We start from the raw sequence: 18832 nt of genomic DNA, 5'->3' as shown, positions 1-18832 counted from the left end.
CTCGTGATTTCATAAACCTCAATAAGGTCACCCTTCAACCTCCTATAGAACAGAGAACAGAGAACAATACAGCGCAGAACAGGCCCTTGGTCCCTCGATGTTGGGCCGACCTGTGAACTATTCTCAGCTCATCCCCCTACACTATCCCATCGTCATCCATGTGCTTATCTATGCTCCAGTGAAAAAAGTCCCAGTGTTTTGGGTCTATATTTATATCTCAAACCTTCCATTCCCAGCAACATCCTGGTAACTTCTTTTCTGAACCCTCTCCAGTTTAGTAATATCCTTCCTATAAATAGGCGACCAGAACTGCACACGGTACTCCAGAGCAGGCCTCATCAATGTCCTGTACACTTCAACATGACATCCCAGTTCCTGTAGTCGAAACTATACGGGGAGGGGGGAACAATGGCCGAGTGCCATTATCAGTCGACTGCTCATTCAGATAACCTTCTGGGGAACCCAGCTTTGAATCCCACCACAGCAGGTAGTGGGATTTGAATTCAATAGATATCTCAAATTAGAAAGCTAATGGTGATCATGAATCCATTGTCGTCTGGTTCACTAATGTCCTTTAGGGAAGGAAACTGCCATCCTTATCTGGTCCGGCCTACATGTGACTCCCAACCGACAGCAAAGCAGTTGACTTTTAACTGCCCTCTGGACAATTGGGGGAATGGGCAGTAAATACTGCCTAGCCAGCGACTCTCTCACCCCGTGAATGAATAAAGAAAAAAACCATTCTGAGCAATGAAGGCAAGCATGCTAAACAGCTTCTTAACCACCCTGTCTATCTGTGATGTAAATTCCAAAGAATTATGTACCTGAACCCCGAGGTCTCTCTGTTCTACTACATTTCCCAAAGGCCCTGACCATTAATTGTACAAGTCCTACTCTAGTTTGTATTACTAAAATACAATACCTCGCATGTATCTAAGTTAAACTCCATTTGCCACTCCTCAGCCCATTGACCTAATTGATCAAGATCTCTTTGTAATCTTAGATAGCCTTCTTCACTGTCCACTACCTCATCAATGTTGGTGTTATCTGCAAACCTACTGACCAGTCTTCCCATATCCTCATCCAAATCATTTGTATCAATGACAAACAAAAGTGGGCCCAGTACCGATCCCTGCGGAACAACACTGGTCATAGTCGTCCAGTCTGAAAAACAGACCTGGAGAAAGTGAGGACTGCAGATGCTGGAGATCAGAGCTGAAAAATGTGTTGCTGGAAAAGTGCAGCAGGTCAGGCAGCATCCAAGGAGCAGGAGAATCGACGTTTCGGGCAAAAGCCTGAAGAAGGGCTTATGCCCGAAACGTCAATTCTCCTGCTCCTTGGATGCTGCCTGACCTGCTGCGCTTTTCCAGCAACACATTTTTCAGCTCTGAAAAACAAACCTCACCACCACCCACTGCCTCCTACCATACAACCAATTTTGTATTCACAACTGACATCAAAATGCAGCCTTGTGTAAGCTCAGCCACGTCCATGTAATCTCACACCTGTTCCATCCATTTCTTCTCACTTTCCTCGGGTGAACTATAACCATCATGACTTCATTTACTTATGGTATAAAAATGAACAGAATGCAGATCTTTCTGTATCTCAATCTATTCCAGAAAGTTTATTTTCAAACTATCAATGTGCCATCTTATCCTCACGAGCGAACAAGCAAATTTCTGCCATTAATCAACTCTAGCCTTAGGAAAAGAATCTTTTCCGATGGAAATACATCCATCCAGACTCCATGGGCAGAATCCTGTGCTCCATTCCAATACCTAACAGGAAACCCTGTGGATGCTCTTCCCACCTCATGACCAATTAGACCTTTAAGTGGGCAATCCATGCCATATAATGAGCTGGTAGAAAGCCAGCTGTCGCAGGAGGTTTGCTGTGTGAGAACACAGCCAGCAGGCCCTGGTCTGTTTGTTTGTAGAGTTTGCGAAAGACTCCTTGTGAAAGGCACTAAGTGCCTGTTCGAAGAGCCCACATTTTGGGTTCGGGAGAGGGGGAGACAAGCTGTTGAAAGGCAGACCCAGCTTTGTGTGCTGTTGTGGTTCAACTTGACAAACCACCAGGAGTCACAGGTACAGGTACAGGCATTTATTCTTAGGTAGTGTGGGAGAGTCAGCCTACGACCAAACACTTACAAAAACCCACAGGTTCTCATCTTTTCTCCACTGAGGATCACACACTCAAATTCAAATCTGGCCATTTTACAACCAAATGGCACTTACTTTGCATTGTTTTTGTTCACTGAATGCCTTCCTGCTGATTGGACAGTCTAGGCTGTGTCCTTGTTTCTATTAATCACGCCGTAGCCAGCCATTTTGCTACCTACTTACATTGTTTTACAACATACACTTCTGACTGAATCTGAATTGGAGACCTTTTCAGTTATAACTCTTTCACTGCTGAGCCAGTAATTCACCCACCAACACATTCCTTCCCCTGTCTGTGCCTGGGTCCCACTTTGATCTGGGACCTCAGGTGGGCACAGTGCCAGCCTGCTGTTGGCCTGTCATGCCTGAGCACTTGTTGCTACAGGCTGCCTCAGCTAGAGGCAATGCCTATTCTCACCACAACTCAGGCAATTGCTGCGACTTCTGTCTTCTCCAGAAAATGTTGTGTGTGCCCGCTAGAAAGATACACAGACACTTAAAAGACCAGGATTGGGTGAGCACAGGGATTTTGGAAGGTGGAATAACTTGCAGTATTAGGAGCAGGCAAGAAGGTGGAGTTGAAACTGAAGATTAATTGTGATCATATTTCATGAGGGGATCAGGCTCAGAAAGCAATGAGGTCTACTCTTCTTATTTCTTACATTCCTAAGAGTTCAGATGGCAAATTTGAATCATTAAAGTAGAATCACTATAAGTGTAGAAACAGGCCCTTTGGCCCAACAAATCCATACCAACCCTTCAAAGAGTATCCCACCCAGATCTATTCCCTACTATTCTACATTTTACCCCTGACTAATACACCTAACTTTACACATCCCTGAACATTGTGGACAATTTAGCATGGCCAATTCACCTAACCTGTACATCATTGGACTGTGGGAGGAAACCGGAGCACCCGGAGGAAACCCACGCAGACACGGGGAGAATGTGCAAACTCCACACAGACAGTCGCCTGAGGCTGGAATCGAACCCAGGTCCCTGGGTCTGTGAGGCAGCAGTGCTAACCACTGAGCCACCGTGTCGCCCCTTTTGGACAGAACACCAGCTCTTCACCGGAGACTCACTGATGATGTTCCCGAGCATGGTGATGAAACATCTAAGAGCTAACCTTCCAGCTCAGCAAGCAAAGTTACATCCAGAACCTCAACCTGAGCTACAAATCTTCTCAATAATCTCAATACCTAGGAGTATTCAGTTTATCTCTAACAATATATGCAAGGATGCCATTCTCTTTGTGGTTAGAGTTGTGACTTCATCTCCATCTGTCTTTGCTCACCCTCTTCACTATTCCCATCAAGCCAAGCCTCCCCTCAGATTTTCCCTTAGCCTTGACTTCCTTTTCTCTTTAAGCTTCCCTCCATCTTTGTCCACTCTGAGCTCGCCTCTTCCATGAGAGCTTGACCCGCTTCCTTGCTCACATTCCCAATAAGCTATTGATACCTAATTTCCATTATTTTATAAATGCCAGCCCTGCAGCAGTCATCATTATTAATAATTCCCTCTCCTGAAAGGGAACTGACCCCCTCCCTTTCAAAATGATTATCATCATCCATCTCAGAAAAGCACATCTTTGATTCCTCTTTCTTGCAAACTAATCTTCAATCTCCCTTCAGCCTGCCTTCTGATTAACTTTCAAATCTCCGTCTTTCCCATGACTTCAGGCTTAAAAATATCCTGTCAGCTTCCTGCCAGACGCATCACCAATTTGGCTCTAATTAACATAAAAGAAGGCGTTCTCTGTACCTGTGTTTCATGGTGCACTACCTACATTCAATTGTTCTGCAGTTGCTGTCATGATATTTTGTAAGCGAAAGGATAAGCAAAACTTTGGGCATTGCATGTTATTTGCCTGAGTTTAGATAAAGTTTCAGTCTCACTTTCTGCTATGATCTCCTCCACTGCAAATTTCCACATTAAAGGTCATTAAGATCTGAAATAAATTAACTCGGTGATTATTGAAAGGCAAGTAAATCACAACTGAGAATAATAAGAGAAGCACTTAGAGTCATAGAGAAGTACAACATAGAAAGTCCAACCCGTCCATGCCGACCAGATATCCTAATCTAGTCCCACCTGCCAGCACCCGGCCCATATCCCTCCAAACCCTTCCTATTCATATACCCATCCAAATGCCTTTTAAATGCTGCAATTGTACCAGCCTCCACCACTTCCTCTGGCAGCTCATTCCACACACGTACCACCCTCTGTGTGAAATATTGAAGTTGCTGAAGAGGGCAGAAAAATGGGGCCAGCAATGTTGTTGCACTGACATAGGTATGATTGGCTGAATGGCCTTCCACTCATTTGAAAAACATAACATAAAATCACTACAGTATGGAAACAGGCCATTAGGCCCAACAAGTCCACAGCAGCCCTCCAAAGGGCATTCCCACCCAGGCTTATCCTCCTATCCTTGCCCCATAACTCTGTATTTCCCATGGCTAATCCACCCAGCCTGCACATCCCTGGACCCTGGGCAACTCAGCATAGCCAATCCACTGAACATGCACATCTTCAGACTGCGGGAGGAAAACAGAGCACCCAGAGGAAACTCCACACAAACAGTTGCCCGAGGTTGGGATCAAACCCAGGTCCCTGGTGCTGTGAGGCAGCAGTGCTAACCACTGAGCCACCGTGCCACCCAAACGTTGATGATTCAATACCTTTCAAGTTCAGGAGTACCTGCAGTACTTATTGACCTATCAAATTTGTTCAGTTGTGGGGTTGGATTTTACATTCCCCTGCTCGTGGTTTTGAAGGCAAGAGGTGGGAGGTGGTGGGGTCAGTAAACTCCGGTGTCTGGCTGTCCTGCCATCTCTGTGCACACACACCCTCTCCTGTCAATCTGAAATGATATGAATTGGGGGAGGTGACAATTTACCGACCTGTCTTGGAATCCCTACAGTGCAGATCAAGACCATTCAGCCTTTTAAGTCTGCACCAATGCTCCATAGTGCATCACACCCATTCCCCATATTGGCCATGGCTAATCCACTTAACCAGCACATCCTTGGACCGTACAGGGCAATTTAGCATGGCCAATCCAGCTAACCTACGTGCTGTTGGACTTTGGGAAGAAACGTGAGCACCCGGCAGTAACCCACGCAAGCATGAGGAGAATGTGCAAACTCCCTACAGTCAGTCACCTGAGGCTGGAATCAAACCCGAGTCCCTGGTGCTGTGAGGCAGCAGTGCAAACCACTGTGACACAATGCAATCCTTGATCCGATGCAGCCAGTTAATATCAACTGAAGGACCTCATCCTAGTGCCAGTGGTATGTTACTAAGGCAAGGACACATCATCACCAGCAGGAGCCTGACAACTGGAGCTGCTCAGACTGGCAGCAGGCAAGGTCCCCTTTGCAAGATCCCTGTTGCTATGAGAGACACCTTTCCATCATCTCTTTTAACCCCCTCTCAAGCCATTTGAACCTGCTCCCCACATCCCAATCTACTTTCCCCGATCCCTGGGCTTAGCTGTCGGTCAAAACAGTAGTCTCTGGATCAGTGGTGCTGGAAGAGCACAGCAATTCAGGCAGCATCCGAGGACAGGCAAAATCGACGTTTCGGGCAAAAGCCCTTCATCAGGAATAAAGGCAGAGAGCCTGAAGCGTGGAGAGATAAGCTAGAGGAGGGTGGGGTGGGGATAGAGTAGCATAGAGTACAATAGGTGAGTGGGGGAGGGGATGAAGGTGATAGGTCAGGGAGGAGAGGGTGGAGTGGATAGGTGGAAAAGGAGCTGGGCAGGTCGGACAAGTCCGGACAGGTCAGGGGATCATGTTGCTGGAGGTTAGAAACTAGGATGAGGTGGGGGAAGGGGAAATGAGGAAACTGTTGAAATCCACATTGATGCCCTGGGGTTGAAGTGTTCCGAGGCGGAAGATGAGGCGTTCTTCTTCCATGCGTCTGGTGGTGAGGGAGCGGCGGTGAAGGAGGCCCAGGACCTCCATGTTCTCAGCAGAGTGGGAGGGGGAGTTGAAATGTTGAGCCATGGGGCGATTTGGTTGATTGGTGCGGGTGTCTCGGAGATGTTCCCTAAAGCGCTCTGCTAGGAGGCGCCCAGTCTCCCCAATGTAGAGGAGACCGCATCGGGAGCAACGGATACAATAAATGATATTAGTGGATGTGCAGGTAAAACTTTGATGGATGTGGAAGGCTCCTTTAGGGCCTTGGATGGAGGTGAGGGAGGAGGTGTGGGCACAGGTTTTACAGTTCCTGCGGTGGCAGGGGAAAGTGCCGGGATGGGAGGGTGGGTCGTAGGGGGGCGTGGACCTGACCAGGTAGTCACGGAGGGAATGGTCTTTGCGGAAGGCGGAAAGGGGTGGGGAGGGAAATATATCCCTGGTGGTGGGGTCTGTTTGGAGGTGGCGGAAATGTCGGCGGATGATTTGGTTTATGCGAAGGTTGGTAGGGTGGAAGGTGAGCACCAGGGGCGTTCTGTCCTTGTTACGGTTGGAGGGGTGAAGTCTGAGGGCGGAGGTGCGGGATGTGGACGAGATGCGTTGGAGGGCATCTTTAACCACGTGGGAAGAGAAATTGCGGTCTCTAAAGAAAGAGGCCATCTGGTGTGTTCTATGGTGGAACTGCTCCTCTTGGGAGCAGATACGGCGGAGGCGGAGGAATTGGGAATACGGGATGGCATTTTTGCAAGAGATAGGGTGGGAAGAGGTGTAATCCAGGTAGCTGTGGGAGTCGGTGGGTTTGTAGAAATGTCAGTGTCAAGTTGGTCGTCATTAATGGAGATGGAGAGGTCCAGGAAGGGGAGGGAGGTGTCGGAGATGGTCCAGGTAAATTTAAGGTCAGGGTGGAATGTGTTGGTGAAGTTGATGAATTGCTCAATCTCCTCGCGGGAGCACGAGGTGGCGCCAATGCAGTCATCAATGTAGCGGAGGAAGAGGTGGGGAGTGGTGCCGGTGTAATTACGGAATATCAACTGCTCTACATAGCCAACAAAGAGACAGGCATAGCTGGGGCCCATACGTGTGCCCATGGCTACCCCTTTGGTCTGGAGGAAGTGGGAGGATTCAAAGGAGAAATTGTTAAGGGTGAGGACCAGTTCGGCCAAACAAATGAGAGTGTCGGTGGAAGGGTACTGTTGGGAACGTCAGGAGAGGAAAAAACGGAGGGCTTGGAGGCCCTGGTCATGGCGGATGGAGGTGTAGAGGGATTGGATATCCATGGTGAAGATGAGGCGTTGGGGGCCGGGGAAACAGAAGTCTTGGAGGAGGTGGAGGGCGTGGGTGGTGTCTCGAACGTTCCTGGAGTTCCTGAACGTGGGGAGTTCCTGGACTAGGGGGGATAGGACAGTGTCGAGGTAGGTAGAGATGAGTTCAGTGGGGCAGGAGCATGCTGAGACAATGGGTCGGCCAGGTTGGTCAGGCTTGTGGATCTTGGGAAGGAGGTAGAACCGGGCAGTGCGGGGTTCCCGGACTATGAGGTTGGAAGCTGTGGGTGGGAGATCTCCTGAGGTGATGAGGTTCTGTATGGTCTGGGAGATGATGGTTTGGTGATGGGGGGTGGAGTCATGGTCAAGGGGGCGGTCGGAAGAGGTGTCCTCGAGTTGGCGTTTGGCTTCAGCGATGTAGAGGTCAGTGCGCCAGACTACCACTGCGCCCCCTTTGTCCGCTGGCTTGATGGTGAGGTCAGGATTGGAGCAGAGGGATTGGAGGGCTGCGCGTTGTGAGGATGAGATGTGAGGTTAATGTCCCGGCGGCAGTTGGAAATGAAGAGGTCGAGGGCACCTATTGTACTCTATGCTACTCTCTCCCCACCCCCACCCTCCTCTAGCTTATCTCTCCACGCTTCAGGCTCTCTGCCTTTATTCCTGATGAAGGGCTTTTGCCCGAAACGTCGATTTTGCCTGTCCTCGGATGCTGCCTGAATTGCTGTGCTCTTCCAGCACCACTGATCCAGAATTTGGTTTCCAGCATCTGCAGTCATAGTTTTTACCTGGTCAAAACATTAGTCCAAGCATAGCCACCATTCCTGATTGGTGCTGCCGAGGCAAGAAATCTGGCTAATCTGATTGGAAGGGAACTCCGTAAAATGGGACGTCCTTCCTGATAAAGGCAAGTCGCACCTTAAAGCAATCAATACTGCTTCCAACTTTACATTACAGTGGTGCAACCATCCGAATCTCGTGTGGGTTACTCTGCATCTGAATGGGGACCCCACTGTCCTATAAAACCCAACCCATGAATATAATCATTCTCTTTACATTCCTTCACCAAAACAGCTATCTCTCTTTAAAAGATTTGAGCTCTTTATTTGGATCTGTTAAGCATTAAAATATCTTCTTTCTTTCCTGCCTCATGTGTTTCTCTTGGTCTTGAGAATTGAAAAACGATGCTTGTGGACAAAATTATCCATGGAATGTATCCTGGAGGGAGGGTCCTGGTTAGCTTCGATAGGTCGCGTAGTTGTTCAGACTAAATCCCAACAGGATGGGTTCAATTCCTGTTCTGGCTGAGGCCACCTTGTGGGGTCCTTTCTCACCTTGTCCCCTGAATGTGGAAGGGAATGACCGCCACCGACAAAAACTGCTGAGGAACTTGCTCAGGTTGAAGCATCAGCAGGCAATGAGGGAAAGTCCTGCCTTCAAGCACAGCACATACAGAATGGAACAGATTCCAAACGGAACGTGCCTTAAAAAAAAATAAATTGCTTCAACACGGAATCCTGGGCTTATCCCAATGTTAAGGTTTTTGTCGGTGGCGGTCATTCCCTTCCACATTCAGGGGACAAGGTGAGAAAGGACCCCACAAGGTGGCCTCAGCCAGAACAGGAATTGAACCCATCCTGTTGGGATTTAGTCTGAACAACTACGCGACCTATCGAAGCTAACCAGGACCCTCCCTCCAGGATACATTCCATGGATAATTTTGTCCACAAGCATCGTTTTTCAATTCTCAAGATCAAGAGAAACACATGAGGCAGGAAAGAAAGAAGATATTTTAATGCTTAACAGATCCAAATAAAGAGCTCAAATCTTTTAAAGAGAGATAGCTGTTTTGGTGAAGGAATGTAAAGAGAATGATTATATTCATGGGTTGGGTTTTATAGGACAGTGGGGTCCCCATTCTGCTGGCTAATAATTCAGAGGCAGGGTAACCCACACGAGATTCGGATGGTTGCACCACTGTAATGTAAAGTTGGAAGCAGTATTGATTGCTGTAAAGTGAGAATTAATACATTAGAAAAATGTTTAAGTAACAAAAGGAAATTACTAAAGTTCATTGCACCCTCTTGGTCAAGTTTGACTTCCAGTAAACACAATAGCACACCTTTAAAGCTCTTCAGTAACTGCTTGCCTGGAGGGTTGGCCTGTATTTACCTTGGAGAAAGTGAGGAACGCAGATCAGCGTCGTGAGTGGGGTGCTGGAGCACCCTTCATTAGGAAAGGCTCTTGCCCGAAACGTCGATTCCTCTGCTCCTTGGATGCTGCCTGACCTGCTGTGCTTTTCCAGCACCGCACTCTGGACTCTGTAGTTGCCTTTAACCAGTCACTTCCTACATGTTTAGTTATTTCAGTGGCTTAACAGTAGCTACTTATTCCATTACAACACGGACAACGCTTTACAAACACTTTCTGGCTGTTTAGTGCTTTGCCATATCCTAAGGCCATCAAGGGCAAAATATAACAAATTTACAACAACAACAACTTGCATTTCCATAATGCTTTTGATATGCTACAGCATCACAAGATGTTTTGGTATGAAACAAAATGGAAGACGAAGGCCAGTGAGGAGATTTTAAGACAGATAGCCAAAAACTTGGTCAAAGAGGTGGTTTCCAAGGAACAAGACTAAAAAGCTGGGGCAGTTCAGTGAGGTGATGCTCGAGGTTGGGCAGAATGGTGGCATAGTAGTTAGCATTGCTGACTCATAGTGCCAGGGACCCAAGTTCAATTCTAAACTTCGGGCGATTGTCTGTGTGGAGCTTGAACTCTCTTCCCCATGTCCAGGTACTCCGGTTTCCTCCCACACTTCAAAGATGTGCAGGTTAGATGGATTGCCCATGCTAAATTGCCCATAGTGTCCAGGGATATGCAGGCTAAGTGGATTAGCTATGGGAAAATACAAGAATATTCTTTTGGGGTGGGGTGGATCAGTATGGACTTGATGGGCCGAATGGCCTCTTTCCACACTGTCGGGCTTCTATGATTCGAGGTTAGGGCCAAAGGCACAGCTGTCAGTGCTAAAGTTATTCAAATTATAGATTCTCAAGAGACCAGGATTGGGCGAGCACTGAGATTTCAGAAAGTGGAAGAAGTTGCAGAGATAAGATCAGGCAAGGAGAGATCTGAGAACAAGATGAGAATTTTAAAGTTTCGGTCTTGGTAGACCAGGACGCTATCCAGCACAGAAATGATGAACAGAATCTGTTACATTTTGGGATGTAAGCAACAGAGAGTTGGATGAGTTTGTAATTAAGAGCAGATGGAAGGCAGGCTATGACACCATTGAGATGGTTAAGTCGAGAGATCACAAAGGCATGGATGAGTGTTTCAACAGCAAATGAGCTGAGGTAATAGTTTAGTCAGTCGCGGTGATGTAGCAGATGCACTGTCAAAGGTTCAACTCGATCTCAAACACAATGATGAGTTTGCACGTGGTTTGGTTCGATCTCAGACAGTTGGGCGAGACATGAAGGCAGTGGCTAGAAGACAGAGTTTACAGTGGGGATTGAAAGCCAAGCCTTTGGTATTCCGAATACTTAGTGAAGAGAATTTGTATTCACACAGAATATCAAACAATCAGTGTGACAAGTAGGAAGGTTGACAGAGGTGGTGATTAAATAGGACTGTGTCTTTTCAGGGCACTTGATAAATGTGAGTCCTTTTTTTCCTTTCTAACTACAGTCAAGGTAACAATGAAATGTAACTGCAATGTGTTGGAAAGCATGTAGACCGAATACATCATGGTAGACTTCACATATACCCTTCATTGGACCTGGGTCCAGCACAGTGGGGAAATCTCCCCTTCCATATTGATCCAAGGGCAAAAGTCCAAAACTGGGAAGGAAGTAACTGTTAAGACAGAAGAAAATTATTGGTACATACTTTGTAAACAAGATTTAATCAACAGATATAACCGCCATGCTTGCTGAGAAACAGTTGAACTTTCGGAATGTGAAATCTAAAACAAACAGAGACAAATCACAAACAAAAGCAGAAATTGCTGAAAAAGCTCAGCCAGTTTGGCAGAATCTGTGGAGACAGAGTTAACAGGTCGGGTCCTTCTTCAGAAACCCTGCTTTGTCTCCACAGATGCTGCCAGACCAGCTGAGTTTTTCCAGTGATTTCTGCTTTTTTTTCTCATTCCCAACATCAGCAGTCATAGAGTCATAGAGATGTACAGCACGGAAATCGACTCTTCGGTCCAACCCATCCATGCCGATCAGATATCCCAACCCAATCTAGTCCCACCTGCCAGCACCCAGCCCATATCCCTCCAAACCCTTCCTATTCATATACCCATCCAAATGCCTTTTAAATGTTGTAATTGTACCAGCCTCCATCACTTCCTTTGGCAGCTCATTCCATACACTCATCACCCTCTGCATGAAAAAGTTGCCCCTTTTTATATCTTTCCCCGCTCACCCTAAACCTACACTCTTCCAGCACCACTAATCCTAAACCTACACGCTCCAGTTCTGGACTCCCCCACCCCAGGGAAAAGACTTTGCCTATTTACCCTATCCATGCTCTTCATGATTTTATAAACTTGTGCAAGGTCACCTCTCAGCCTCCGATGCTCCAGGGAAAACAGCCCCAGCCTATTCAGCCTCTCCCTGTAGTTCAAATCCTCCAACCCTGGCAACATCCTTGTAAATCTTTTCTGAACCCTTTCAGGTTTCACAACATCCTTCCAAGAGGAAGGAGGCCAGAATTGCACGCAATATTCCAACAGTGGCCTAACCAATGTCCTGTACAGCTGCAACATGACCTCCCAACTCCTGTACTCAATACTGTGACCAATAAAAGAAAGAATACCAAATGCCTTCTTCACTATCCTATCTACCTGTGACTCCACTTTCAAGGAATTTTGAACCTGCACTCCAAGGTCTCTTTGTTCAGCAACATTCTCCAGGACCTTAGTATTAAGTGTATATTCTTTAATATTTGTTGTTCAGAGATAAATCACAGTTCAATCAGAAACTGAAAGTATAAAAGGTTGTCTTAAATTTCAGGATGTGACTCTCTGCTCCTTGGGGGCATCTCCAGATAGAAGTATGCTATAAATGGGCGGCACAGTGGCACAGTGGTTAGCACTGCTGCCTCACAGCGCCGGAGACCCGGGTTCAATTCCCGCCTCAGGCGACTGACTGTGTGGAATTTGCACATTCTCCCCGTGTCTGCGTGGGTTTCCTCCGGGTGCTCCAGTTTCCTCCCATAGTCCAAAGATATGCAGGTCAGGTGAATAGGCCAGGCTAAATTGCCCGTAGTGTTAGGTAAGGGGTAAATGTAGGGGTCTGGGTGGGTTGTGCTTCGGCGGGTCGGTGTGGACTTGTTGGGCCGAAGGGCCTGTTTCCACACTGTAATGTAATCTAAAAAAATGACCAGGAATCAGGATGTATGTTTGCTCACTGGTTCATTTTCAGCCGGTTTCATCACCATGCTAGGTAACATCATCAGTGAGCCTCCGGTGAAACACTGCTGTTAGTGACCCGCTTTCTGTTTATGTGTTTCGGGTTCCTTGGGTTGGTGATGTCACTTCCTGTGGTGATGTCATGTCCTGTTCTTTTTCTCAGAGGGCGGTAAATGGGGTCCAAGTCGATGTGTTTGTTGATAGAGTTCCGGTTGGAATGCCACATGTCTAGGAATTCTCATGCTAATCTCTGTTTGGCTTGCCCTAGGATGGATGTGTTGTTCCAGGCAAAATGGTGTCCTTCCTCATCTGTGTGTGAGGATACTAGTGAGAGTGGATCGTGTCTTTTGGTGGCTAGTTGATGTTCATGTATCCTGGTGGCTAGTTTTCTGCCTGTTACAGTTCTTGCAAGGTATTTTGTAAATGACATTAATTTTGCTTGTTGTCTGTGTAGGGTCTTTCAAGTTCATTAGCTGCTGTTTTAGTGTGTTGGTGGATTTGTGGGCTACCATGATGCCAATGTACAGATTAGCCAAGGAGCTCCACCAAAGATTAAAAAACTTAGTAGAAAACTCCCACCATTCCATCCACTCCACCCAGGAATTCCTGAAGACCGTCAAAGACACCAAGATAGAAGAGGATGAAATAATGGTTTCCTTTGACAGAACAGCCCTGTTCACACCCATCAACATCAACCTAGCCAAGGAAACACTATTAGAAGACCCAAACACACATACACCAAACACCACCAACTTCATCAGCAAGGACAATGTCGTCAAGCTAGTGGACTTATGCCTTACCACCCACTTCACCTTCAACAACAAAACCTACAGACAAACCAATGGAACGCCCATGGGGTCTCTGATATCAGGGTTCTTAGCAGAGGCAGTAATGCAGAGACTCGAACAAACAGCCATGCCAACCATCCAACCCATCCACTATGTGGATGACACCTTTGTCTTCAGTAAACGAAACAAATTAGAGGAAACCTTCAAGACCATCAATAATCCCTTTACTGGCATAAAATTCACTAAAGAGGAAGAAAACAACAACAAACTGCCATTCCTAGATGTCGCAGTAGAACGAACAGCCAATGGGGAACTTCAAACCAGCGTCTACAGGAAAACAACACATACAGACCCAATATTTAACTACAGAAGCAAACATCCAAACACCCACAAACGAAGCTGCATCAGAACATTATTTCAATGAGCCACCGCACACTGCAGCACAGAAAAACTACACAGAGCAGAGGAAAATCACCTACACAGTGTATTCAAAAAGAATGGGAACCCAATGAACACAGTCTGCCGATTTCTCAGCAACAAACCCAAACAAGCAGACAAAACATGTCCAGAAACCCTAGCCACTCTCCCCTACATCAAAGACATCTCAGAAATGACTGCTGGGCTACTCAGACCCCTTGGTATCATGGTAGCCCACAAACCCACCAACACACGAAAACAGCAGCTAATGAACTTGAAAGACCCCATATAGACAACAAGCAAAACTAATGCTATTTACAAAATACCTTGCAAGGACTGTAACAAACACTGCATTGGGCAAACAGGCAGAAAACTAGCCACCACAATGCATGAACATCAACGAGCCACAAAAAGACATGACCCCCTCTCACTGGTATCCTTAAATACAGATGAGGAAGGACACCACTTCGACTGGGACAACACATCCATCCTAGGACAAGTCAAATAGAGACACGCATGAGAATTCCTAGAAGCATGACATTCCAACCAGAACTCCATCAACAAACACATTGACTTGGACCCCATTTATCACCCTCTGAAAAAAAAACAAGAAATGACATCACCAACTCACGGAAACCTAAAAACATAAATAGAAAGCGGGCCATACCACCAGTGCTTTGTCCAGAGGCTCACTGATGATGTTACCTAGTATAGCGACGAAACATCTGAAAACAAACCTTCCAGCTCAGCGAGTTAACTTACATCCAGAACCTCAACCTGAGCCACAAATCTTCTCAAATCCAGGAATCTGTAGGCACCAGGTATTCAATATTACCCTTGCAGAAGAATTTAAGAGAAAGGATGACCAGGCTGCTAATTTGTTTAAGTATCTCCAACCTAAGAAATCTAGCCAGATTAAAGAGAAAGTTCTTGCTTTGTCAAGGCTGTACTGGCATTGCAGTCAACTTGAAAATATCCCATTAGTCTTTCCAAACACGTACTGAGTCCTGCACTGTGGCCCTTGGTCTTTCAGCTAAATTTTCCAATATTAAAAGAAAATATCAAAGATGCTCTTGCTATGAACGTCTTGTCTGGCCGGCTTCTGTCTCACAGGACACAAAATGTTTTCTTTCAGTTCTACATGAATGTGAAGGATTGGTGGATGTTTGGGTTTTATTTCTGCATGCCCCTTGTCTGCACTGCTTTCTTCTATGCACGAATGACCAGTGAGATGTTAAGCAAGAGGAACAAGAGTTTGAGGATTGCCTTGAGTGAGCACTTGAAACGGGTAAGTCTTATTTTTAACTATAGTTTAATGCTGCAGAGAAGCTGTGTGCAAATGTGAACATATCGCAGTTACAAAATGTCAAGATATTTGCAATGCTATGGGCCAAGAGTCAGAAAATGAGATTAAAATAGTTAGGTGTCCGTTTTTATCCGGTGCAGACTCAGTGGACTGAAGGGTGTTTTTATGTGCTCTCGAGACTAAACGTATAATTAACCCAAGTGCTCATCAGTTTGTGTATAACTTGTGTACCTTTTGCATCATATCCATACAGGTTTGTGAGTGACACTGTTGTGAACAAATGAATAGCCTAATGAGACAAATTGCACCATTAATAATTCCATTTTTAAAAAAATCAAAAGCTTGGTTCACCAACCCAGGACTTTCTATGGGGAGCCAGACATGAAACGAGTAGGTCTGGAACTTCTTAATGTAGCATAAATTCTCCAAACTCAGAGAACTAAATCAGCTCTTAACTTTCCACCTGGACTTTTAGTGGTGGACAATGATTTTTTTTTTTCAGAAAATTAATTACTTTCTAAGAAATAAAAAAGGTTTCAAAATAAAATGTAATAGACTCACTCTCCTTCATTTTAATCTTCATTGCTGCTGTCACTGAATTTGATTTAATTGAAGAAACCAGATTTTGTTTTTGATATTCCCTGTCTCTTTCATTACTATTTTAGCCTATTGCTTCTTCAAACCCTCTTGTTCTCTTAAACAGTCTACCCCCTGATCTTTCTCCGTGATCCTTCCTGAGCTGGTAGATGAAAGACTGTTGGTTGAAAAGGATCCCAGCCTCCTCTGCTCTCGCTGCGTTGAAATTTTATTTAATCACACATTTTTACACTTGATGCTATAGCAATTAAAATCAATTAGTGGGGCAGTATGGTGGCGCAGTGGTTAGCATTGCTGCCTCACAGCACCAGCTTCAATTCCAGCCTCGGGTGACTGTCTGTGTGGAGTTTGCACATTCTCCCTGCGTCTGCGTGGGTTTCCTCCCACAGTCCAAAAGATGTGCAGGTGAGGTGAATTGGCCGTGCTTGGGTTAATATGGACTGGTTGGGCTGAAGGGCTGTAGGGAATCTAATCATTACTCTCTATTTAAACAACTCCCTTTCACCAGCATACATTATGTTATTTTGCTACACCTAATTGTTCGATAAATAGATCCAAGGATTGTCATTGGCCCTCGATTTACCAACGCGTGTGAAAGAATGTGAGCTTTGCTTGATACTCTCTGTAACTGGCTAAGACTATTTGAACTAAAGCTTACTTTTTGTATTTTTTTTACAGCGCAGAGAGGTAGCCAAAACTGTTTTGTTTCTAGTTGTGCTTTTTGCTCTGTGTTGGTTCCCTCTCCACCTTAGCAAGCTTTTAAAGAAAACTCATTACAATGAAAATCGCTCCAACAAATGCGATTTCCTGAAGTAAGTAAGATTGATAAATGATATTCACTTTACATTAACCTTGAATTCACTTTGGGGAGATACTCACAGGAAAGATTAATAAGCTCAACCGAAAGTCTATCTCCCACTATCACGACTCGTATAATTATTAAATTGTATTTTAAAAATTATCTATACGAAATAAGCAGTTAATATGTATTTCCAGACTGGGAAACTCTCAATTGTACAGCACCTTTTACGCCCTCAGAGTGTCGCAAAAAAATTCATTTCAAAATGTACTCACAATGAATGTATTTTACAATCACGTTGTCAGAACAAAGTTAAAAATAACACAACACCACGTTGTAGTCCAACAGGTTTGTTTGAAAGCGCTACCTTTCAGAACGCTGCTCCTTCAAACAGGTGGTTATCAGAATACTGTGGGTTCAAGGCCTTCTTTAGGGATCTGAGCATACAATCTCGGTTCACACTCCACCACAGTGCCAACAGACTCCTGCAGTGATGGAAGCGTCACCTGTCGGATGAAACGTGAATTCCTCTCAGAAGACAGGAGTTATGGCTGGTGTCCTGGCCAATCCTTATCCGCAAACCCACATCTCAGATTAACATCATTGGCTCAGATTTTGAAGGCAGTTGTGAATGATTGCTCGATATTCCTTGTGTATACAGCAGCTTGCGGATAATTTGTGAGCTCTCATGCAGCAGTGATCAGGAGTCTGATAGGACACAGGAGATCTGGGATGCATGTGAGATGGGCACACAGTAGCACACCATTCTGCGACAAGTAACTCTGGGTGGGATACTCTTTGGAGGGGCTGGCGTGGACCCGATGGGCTGAATGGCCTGCATCTACACTGTAGGAATTCTATGAAAAGGACGAGGTAACAGCTGCTTGGAAATATCAGCTGCAGGTTTCTCTCCAAACCACACTCTATTGGATTTGGAACGATATCATTATCCTTTTGTTATCGCTGGAACGCCCTCCCTAATGTCACTGTGGACATAACTCCATCTCATGGACAGCAGCAACTCAAGAAGGCAGCTTGCTACCACTTAGTTAAGGGCAATTAGGGATGAGCAACAGTTACTAGTCTAGCTCGTGACCCCCACGTCCTGTGAAACGACAAACAAAAGTCTCTTCAACTCATCAGATTGCGGAACTGAAGGGCTGAATTTTAACACCGTGGCCTGCTTTGAGCAGATCCCAGGAATTCCCAGCACCATTTCTGTTGGTGTAGGTGGGGAAGTGTCCTTAGCAAGTGTTTCGACAGCACAGAGAGCAAGCAGTATTAGTGGCGTCAGGGGTTGGGTGACTGTGAGAGGGGAAGATGTTGCAGACAGTAGCGAAAGTGGTGGAGAGTGAGCCTTGGTGGGAGGTGGGCACAGGAGCAGAGGCAGAGTGAGCATGAGGTATTGGAGAGAGGATTGTGGGAGACTGGGGAGGGTCATTGATCTTGGATAGCTGTGTATTTCTCCAGAAGGCTGGGACTGCTTGAACACAGTTGGCAATCTTTGGCCAAGCTGGCATGGTCTGGTGACTAGCCCCCACTGCAGGCTCCAGGGGAGCAGTGAGTCCCACATCTGTGTCACCCTGTCCAGCAGGAGCTCAAGGTCCTTACATGCACCAACTTACCCCTGTCCGCCATGTTTGGGACAAACGTCAGAATCCATGCATGACTGACCCAGAATAGAAGTGATTGCCCGGTTACACAATGGTACACAGGTGCCAAGGATGCCAGTCAATTCTGGAATACCTGGTGAATGGCATGTGGTGCCTGGTGACATAGGGTGAACATCGGACTTGGTACAAGCCAGAGGGATGCGAGTTTGGTAAGATTCAGAGAGAAAACTCGTTCAAATCCCTCCGACAAACTTGATGTGACCTGTAACTTAGCCTCGAAACCATAAGATTCAGCCCAAAATGTGCGTGAAATGTATTTCGAACAGACTCTGCAGAGGATGGCTTGCTGTTGAGTAGGGAATTTGTCAGCCCCTCGCTATCTCAAGTCGCTCTCTCCCCATTTAAAGTTTTTTTGACCCCTTTAGCTATTACATCCCATCGGCTCCACACACAAACTTTTGCCAAGCACCCGTTGAATTTCCATCTGCAGTTATTTTGTCTTTATTAAAATACACGTTCTCAGATAAGGGGCCAACA

General features: G+C 45.9%; 2 protein-coding genes across 2 annotated transcripts in view; both read left to right on the top strand.

The window, feature by feature from the left end:
* ednraa (endothelin receptor type Aa) overlaps positions 1–18832 on the top strand; it is a 55227-nt gene that overhangs the window by 22069 nt on the left and 14326 nt on the right. Inside the window, exons 4-5 of the mRNA XM_087975183.1 lie at positions 15116–15268; positions 16562–16695. Of these exons, the coding sequence (XP_087831309.1) occupies positions 15116–15268; positions 16562–16695 (287 nt within the window). The remainder of the gene's footprint in view (positions 1–15115; positions 15269–16561; positions 16696–18832) is intronic.
* On the top strand, positions 13250–14220 carry LOC148152062 (uncharacterized). Its single transcript, XM_087986701.1, has one exon. It carries the CDS (start codon positions 13286–13288, stop codon positions 13985–13987), a length of 702 nt encoding a protein of 233 aa, XP_087842827.1. The 5' UTR covers positions 13250–13285; the 3' UTR covers positions 13988–14220.

Source organism: Chiloscyllium plagiosum, unplaced genomic scaffold (assembly GCF_037043375.1).
Source record: "Chiloscyllium plagiosum isolate Xiang-an unplaced genomic scaffold, Cpla_swu_hap1 HiC_scaffold_1, whole genome shotgun sequence".
Classification (NCBI taxonomy): domain Eukaryota; kingdom Metazoa; phylum Chordata; class Chondrichthyes; order Orectolobiformes; family Hemiscylliidae; genus Chiloscyllium; species Chiloscyllium plagiosum.
The sequence above is the reverse complement of the archived record's forward strand: the minus strand, read 5'-3'. Positions and strand labels throughout refer to the sequence as shown.